This window comes from Myotis lucifugus, unplaced genomic scaffold, assembly GCF_000147115.1.
Source record: "Myotis lucifugus unplaced genomic scaffold, Myoluc2.0 scaffold_440, whole genome shotgun sequence".
Taxonomy (NCBI): domain Eukaryota; kingdom Metazoa; phylum Chordata; class Mammalia; order Chiroptera; family Vespertilionidae; genus Myotis; species Myotis lucifugus.
Genome location: NW_005871488.1, coordinates 623,185 through 630,807, shown reverse-complemented (window position 1 = coordinate 630,807; position 7,623 = coordinate 623,185). Strand labels below are relative to the sequence as shown.

General features: G+C 65.7%; 1 protein-coding gene across 1 annotated transcript in view; it reads right to left on the bottom strand.

Annotated features, from left to right (window-relative positions):
• The window catches only part of CAMTA1 (calmodulin binding transcription activator 1), a 668,603-nt gene that overhangs the window by 79,769 nt on the left and 581,211 nt on the right, over positions 1-7,623 (bottom strand). The window contains exons 9-12 of the mRNA XM_023744253.1: positions 4,993-5,179; positions 4,441-4,495; positions 3,451-3,591; positions 88-1,928 (exon numbers count right to left, since the gene is read on the bottom strand). Coding sequence (XP_023600021.1) covers positions 88-1,928; positions 3,451-3,591; positions 4,441-4,495; positions 4,993-5,179 — 2,224 coding nt within the window. The remainder of the gene's footprint in view (positions 1-87; positions 1,929-3,450; positions 3,592-4,440; positions 4,496-4,992; positions 5,180-7,623) is intronic.

Here is a 7,623-nt window from a genome sequence, read left to right as displayed (position 1 = left end):
GAAATCCACAGGCAAAGGGGCTTCCTCAGGTGGGGGTCACCAGCGGAGATAATCCTTAACAGGGAGGAAGATGGCAGTTGCCGCTACCTCCGAGTAGGACCACTCCGGGGAATAGTCGGTCCCCATGGAACACGCGTCCGCTCTGCTGCAGCATCCCCAGATGCCCCGGGCCGAGGCGGCCGAGACCACCTCGGCGACGTGCATGTAGGCCATGGTGCCGGCCCCGCCCTCGGCGCCGCTGAGCTGCAGGCTCCCCTGCTGGGGGCTGCAGCAGGGGATGCACATCTCGGCCTGGGCGAAGGGGGCGCGGGCCCCGTCCTCCGACTGCGAGAGCGCCGCGCCGTCCCCTGACACCAGCTGGTGCCCGTAGATGGTGCCGCTGCCCCCCTCCACGGAGATGAAGTCGTTGATCAGGTCGGAGAACTGGTTGCTGAAGGAGATGTCAAAGTGGTCCAGGCTGAGCTCCATGTTGGAGGCGTTGCCGAGGCCGGGCTGGGCCACGGGGTACAGTCCCTGCACCACGTTCCCCGGGAGGAGGGGGACGCCGCCCGTGCTGCGGATCACCCCGGGGGTCTCGGGCTGCAGGTAGTGCTCGGAGCCGCAGGCCTGCAGCTCCCCGGACTTGATCAGGCCCTCGCCCCCTTCGGCCACCTGCGAGGTCTCCATGGTGACCTCCCCTTCCGCACCCATGGCCTGGAAGTTGGCCTGAAACTGCATGAGGTGGAGGGAGGAGGTGGACTCTATCCGTGTCTCCACGTGGCCGCTGCAGGAGCTGGTCTGCGAGGAGGCCTCCGTTTTCACCGTGGGCATCACGAAGGTGCCCCCGGAGTCGCTCAGGCTGCTGTGGGCGCTCTGCTCAAGGGGGAGGGGCTTGCTGGCGTCCTGCAGGAAGAAGCTGGGGGAGGGGGTCTGGTGGATGTGGGGGCTGTGGCCCGTCTGGCTGAAGCTGGACGCGTAGTCCTTGTTGGAGTCGATGGCGCTGAAGTCCATCTGCTCCAGGGTGGTGCTGGGGCTCAGGCCGCCGCCCGACGGCAGCAGGCTGGGGCCCGCGCTCAGGCTGAGGGAACCAGCCGCCGCGGCCGACGAGGAGTACGCTTCTTTGGCCATTTGCTGCTCGAAGGAGGTGTCCTCCGTCTTGATCTCCTTGGCGAGGACGGTGGTGAAGCTGAAGGCCCTCTCCACGGGAGGCGAGTGCCGGACGCCGGCGCTGACCATCTCGGCCTTCAGGCCCCCGCCCCCGTACGTCTGGCCCTGCTTTGGGTTGTTGAGGAAACAGTCGGGGTCAAAGTTCATGGTGGTTTCTGGAATCTTCCGGCCGCTGTCCAGGGTGGTGGAGAGGACCAGCTCTTCGGAGACGTTGGAGGGCAGCATGGACAGGCTGTCCGAGCCGCCCGGGGTGGGGAAGGCGAACTTGTGGCCGTCGGAGCTCATGGCCAGGACCAGGCCCTGCGAGGCGTCGGGCGAGAGGAGGTGGTGGTTGGGGCCGGCGGTGGGGGACATGGTGTACACGGCCTCGTTGGTGACCTCGGACATGAAGACCGTGGCGCTCTGGGACAGGCTCCCCATCACGGAGGCCACCGCCATGCTGGACACGCCGGTGACCACGGGGCTGTCCGCCATGTCGGGGTCGCTGTTGAGGCCGCTGCTGATGGACACGGGGGAGCTCTGGGTGGTGTCGGGCACCTCCACCTGGTTGGTGGACGAGACCTCGGTGCTGCTCTGGTGCAGCAGCACGGGCTTGGCCACCTTGCCGTTCCTCTTCTCTCGGCTCGAGCCCTTGCCGTGGCTGTGCTCCTGCTTGCCCTCGGACACGTCATTGTGCTGCACCTCCGCGTGGCCCCCGTAGCCCCCCGTCCGCGGCTCCACCTTCGGCGAGATGATGCGGTGTTTGGCACTGTTGCACTTGTGATGCACGCTGCTGCCCGCTCCTGCAGAGGGCAGAGGCACAGCATGCACACACGCATGCCACACACACGCAAACACACACGTGTGCGTGCACACACACGCACACACACGCACACAAAGAGAGAGTCAGAGGTGGGCTGCAGCGGACCTGTCTCTGAGCAGCTGGCAGCTGGCAAAGCCCCTCCCGGGAGCCCCCGAGCCCCTGGGGCTGGCGTGTAGCTGCCACTCAGGATTGGGGCCTCCTGATCCCCGGCCCCAGGCTCCCATGTGCCCCGGTCCCCACCCTCCACACCAGGCCCCTTTTCCTCCACGCACTTTGCAAGTGGTGGCAGCAGTGCCCCGACCACGGGAGGCGGGGAGGAGAGGATGGAGAGAAGGCCATCTTCCGGGGAGACCCTCCCACCCTCGGAGCAGCCGCCTTCCCTGGCCAGGCTCTCGCTGGCAGGGATCGGCCGGGGGGTGGCCTGGTCCCTCTCTCCACCCCCTGGAAGCGTCCAGGCCCGCAGGCCGGGCAGCATTGCAGGAGGCCCCTCTCCTCCAGGCGGCAGGGAGCCCCCTGGGACCGGCAGCCTGAGGTGGAGGGGCACCCGAGAGCAAGGCCTGCTCTCTGGGTCGCTCCCAGGCCCCAAGGCCAAAGGGGGGCCCAGACTTTGCTCTGTGGGCCGCAATGTATTCGGGGCCACCACCCTCTGTCCAGCTGGCTGGACCTGTCCTCAGCTCTTTGTGGGGCAAACTCCTTCTAAAACGCAGCAAGGACAGAGCCCCCGCCCGGCTCAGCGGCAGAGAAGGAAGAGCCGCATGCGTCCGAGCGCCAGCGGGTCAGGGCTCACGCCCGCCAGGACCCCAGGACGCTTCTCCCGCTTTTCTTGCCCACTGCACCCCTATTTCCATCCCGTCTGGTAAGGGTCAGTTTGCTTTTATAAAAGGGTGAATCCTCCCCCGATCCTGTCGCAGCCTCGCCACCGTGATCCCTAAATGGCAGACGTGGCGGGGAAGCGAGGTAGCCTCTAACGGGAACTTCTCCTTAGGGCCGCGCAGGGGGCGGGACGCACACTTCAAAGAGCAAACTGTTACCAGGAAGAGACACTGGGATGAAGAGCGCGGGACCCTGGACGCTTGGCGGAGACGGAGGTGAAAGACAGCCGTTTGGCCTGAGTGGCCCATTGTCTCAGGACTGATCCCGGGAAGCCAAGGGACCAGGGCCCCCTGCTGACATGGCCCAAGGGCACTGGAGGCCTGGAGGGCACTGCGGTGGGTGGACAGAGGCCTGGAGCCCCATCCCCAGGCACCCCAACTCTGCTGCCCCCACTCTCAGGGGAGCTGCCTCCCTGGGAACGGCTGTCTCTGCCCCAAGTGGGCCCCCCGCTGGCTGGGGGGCAGGACAAGGGTGAGTCTGACCTGGGGGCCCTGCTGTCGCCTGACCCCGGGCTGACCCCTCCCCTCACTGGCCATCACGGTGACCCCTGAGGAGGAGAGCCGTGCCGCTGCTTGGCAGAGCCCCTGGGCCCGTGATGCCCGCCTGCCCGCCGTGCCCACCCCGCTCACCCAAGCCGCCGGCGCACAGGCAGTTGTGGGTCCGGGGCTGCGGCTTGGTCTGGTGGCTGTCGAGGATCTGCTGCACCAGCTGCTCCACGGAGAAGCCCGAGCTGCTGTTGCCGTTGCTGCAGGTCCACTTGATGCCGTGAACTGGGGGAGACAGGGGCGGGGTCAGAGGCCCTCCCAGAGCTCAGCCCCTCCCCTCCCGGCCCTCCCAGAGCTCAGCCCCTCCCCTCCCTGATGGGAGGCTGGCTCTAGGGACACAGGAGGAGGCTGGAGGGAGCCCAGGCTGCCCTGCCAGCTTCCCCCCCACCCCGGGGGGCTCCCTGCTCTTCCCCTGCTCCCCCTCCCTCCTTCCCCTCAGATGCAGCCGGCAGTGGGCTGCCTAGGGATCTGTCTGGTTTCCCCAAGTGCAAGTGCACCAGGTGGCTCTTCACGGGGCCCTGGAGTGGGAGACAAAGGACCTCCCCGGAGTGAGGTCGTGGGGACCCAGAGGGGAGGTCAGGCGGGGTCGCAGCAGCGTGCTGGGCTGCAGGGCCCATGTGGCCAGGGCAGTGGGTGTCCACAGGTGACTGGCCACCTTGAGTGGCACCCGCAGGGCCGAGGGCTGTCTCCCCACCTTCTGGCAGGATGGGCCAGGACCCGAAAATAAACCAACTCGCCCGCTGAGTGTGCGGACTGACTGCGGTTCACGCCCTCCCCCGCCCCCCCGCCCCCCACAGGCCGAGAGCTGGCCAGGCCTGGGGTGGCATGTCGGCCCAGCACAGCCCAGTGCTGGAGGCTCTGGGGAGCCAGCTCTGGAGGCAGTGAATCCACAGCCGGGCTCCAGGAGGGACCAGGCTGCTGAGCAGGGGACGCTGGGTGCAGGTGGCCCGGGAGGAGGAGCAGGGCCCAGGTCACGCCAGGGAGAGGCAATGGCTTTGCGGCTGCGAGGCCGTCCTTTCTCCTCTGGCTGAGCTTCTCTCACAGGGACCCGGGGGAAGAGCGGTCACGGCTCACGGCTCCTGCCCTTGTCTGTGAGGGGCTCCGGGACACAGGTGGACAAGGACACAGTCTACACAGGGGTGGAGCCCGGTCAAACTCACACCCGGATTGGAGTCCAGATTTCGGCCTTTACTTGCTGTGTAAATCTGAGCAAGCCGCTAAGCCTCTCTGAGCTTCAGTGTCCTCATCTGTACGATGGGAATCTAACAGTATCTGCCTGGCATGCTGACGCGGAGGGAACCCGATTGATCCACCACCCCGGCACGTCGTGTGTCCCCAGCAAAGAGCCGCTACTGTCACAGCCGTTCACGGTGATGGTGGTGACACCCAGCACGAGACGCCAGTTGTGGCGGCCGGCTGATGCTATGGCCACGGGGTGCTTGCTGTGCAATCACAGATGCTCAGCCTTTGCACGGGGGCAGAGGGAGAGCTCCAGGGCGTGCACCTCGTGCCCCCGCTCCCTGTCCGCACCTGGATGTGGAATGTCAGTGGTTTTGCAAAGGAAACCCCACGAGTGAGGGTTGGAATCTGCCAGGACCCTTCCGTGCCTGCGCGCTGCTGGCTCACGGTCCTTGCCCTCCGTGCCACCCTGAAGAGGCCCTTCTGGCGCCCGTAGGGCTCAGCCTCCAGCACCTTCATCAGCACCGGGGCCCACGGTCCTGTCGTGCGGCTCTTGGATCCCACCCAGCAGGTCATCAGGGGCAGGGGGGCGGTGCTGATGGCTTCTGCCCCCGGCTCACCGAGCTGCCTGGATCTGGGGTGCAGTTGTGTGTGCCTGTTCAGAGCTTGATGGATGGGCACACAGGGGGTGGTGGTGTCTTTACCGTCCCCCTCTCCTCAGGCGGGCAGCCTCGGCCTTGGGCTCCCTCGGGGAGCCCAGCCGCCTTGTCCCCGGCAGCTGAAGGGAAGGCCCAGGCTGGGGTTGTAACCCTCATCACAGCTACGGAGCCCTTTGCTCAAAGAAACCTTCGCCCGGAAACGCAACATGGAAGCCGGGCGAGAGCAGAGGGGGCCTGGCTGAGGCAGGGGTGAGGCTCAGGGCCCTGGCCTGCCCAGGTCCTGGCCCCCTGGCTGAGGACCCTCCCCAGGCTCCTCCTTTTATAGATGACGACACGGAGCCGGGTGTGGGGACAGAGCACAGGACCCGAGGGCCCTCCCCTGACACTGCTGCACACGCAGATGGTCTGTCCCGCGTCCGCCCAGCACCGGCAGGAGATTCTGGGTCCTAGGCCCTGGCAGTGCTCAGGTGTCTGAAGAAGCTCTCAGGAGACCTCAGATGCAGGCAGGACGGTACACACACAGCCTGAGCCTCAGTTCCTCAGGTCAGCAGGCCGAGGAAGACCGCCTGGGGCTCATCACCAGGGTATCACAGGGCGTCCACCTTGGGCGACTCATCACAGGACCAGACAGGTGTCCTCAGGGAAGCCACAAGTCGGAGCTTGGCTGTCTGGGGAGATGAGCTCCCGTCTGGTTTCTAGCCACGTGGCCACACCTCACCCAAAGGTCTTGGGGGCAGGGTAAGCTTGCCAATCCCCGCGTGGCAGACACCTCTGGCATCTGTGCCTGACCTCTAACCAGGGCCCGTCACCCCTGACCAGGTCCCTGACCAGGTCCCCAACCAGGTCCATGCCACCCCGACCAAGGTGCTCAGACCAGGCTCTGCTCGGCCCCCACGGCGGCGGCTGCTCCCCCTCCTGCTGGGAGGGCTATAAAATGAAACCAGGGGAGCTGACAGATTGTAAGCAGAGGGTTTCTGGATGCTTAATGCAAACCGCCGACTGTCTGGGAACATCCAATGTGCAGATCGCCTCCCTCCCGCTCTGGGGGAAGCCCTCCTCGGTGTGGGAGTCGTTAGTGCTGAATATCAAATGCTATCAAGACGGCTTTAACGTGTTACGCTCTGCTTCCGACCAGGTAATGAATCAGCGGGAAGGGAGGTTCCCCGGGGAAGGCGCGCTTTGAGAGAGGACGGTTAATAACCGCTGACCCCTCCCCCTCCTGAACTCAGCAGCAGGGAACTGCGGTGAACGTGCACTTGACAAAAGGCAAGGCCACGACCTGGGTGGGGGCACCGAAGGAGGAAAGGGAATTCCCAGAAAATCGCCTCCTGGGGGCTCTGGTCCCAGCGGTCCCCTCTCACTGAGTCTCGGTGGAGGCAACCGGCTCCGCATTTGCAGGCCACAGTCGGCCACCTGGCCCAGAGGACAGGATGGAGGACGTCCGGAATGTTCCGGCTGGGCGGGGTCCCTGGGCCGCTCAGGCGGTGGAGGGGGACCTGCTTGCCCAGGAAGGCTAGGCCAGGGAAGGTACCAGAGAGGGTGTGCGTGGCCAAGCTGGCTCCTCCATGAGCCGGCACAGGACAGGAGCGGCCAGGGGGGCCCTGCCGGCCCCTGGAAGTGGGGGGCTCCTGTGGCTTCCCCAGCAGTCCCGCCCCTGCCCCGGGCCACACGTGCCGGGGCCTGACACAGGCTCTGGCTGGGCGCCTGCAGCTGCCCTGCGTGAGGACTGGTCCCCGAGAGGCGGCTGGGCTGGGGTGGTTGTCGCAGGAACCCACAGGCCCACGCCAGCACGGACCTGGCCTGTGCCCAACACTTGTGCTAATTACCACCCATGGCTAGACAGCGGCGCTCCGGCTAATATGAATAATCAAAATGGAATCAATGACAGCAGCGTGTGGCCGAGCTTTGGAGAGCATCTTCTCATGAACAATTTGCCCGAGAGGCGGCCAACTGCTGGGAGAGAGTAATTGAGATGTGGAGGCGGGGCCGGGGGGAGGGTGGGGTGACCCCACATGGGGCTGGCTGCTCCATCCCCGCCCAGGGGAGAGGTGGATAGCTGTGGCTGGGGCAGACAGGGCCTGAGCCCAGGTCTAGCGCCGCTGTCACCCCTGCATGGACAGACTCATGCGCCCCAACATTCTTAGGTTGGAGCCCTGACCCCAAGGTGACTGCGTTTGGAGACAGGGCCTTTCAGAGATGAACAAGGTTAAATGAGGTCTTAAGGTGGGTCCTAACCCAACAGGACTCGTGTCCCGTCAGAAGAGGAAGAGGCACCAGGACTGTGCCCGCACAGGGCAAGGCTGGTGAGGACACAGCGAGAATGCGGCCGCCTGCAAGCCTGGAAACGGGGCCTCCCTGGAAACCTACCCAACCGCCCGAAAACGTGATCCTGACTTCCGCCTCCAGACTGTGAGAAAAT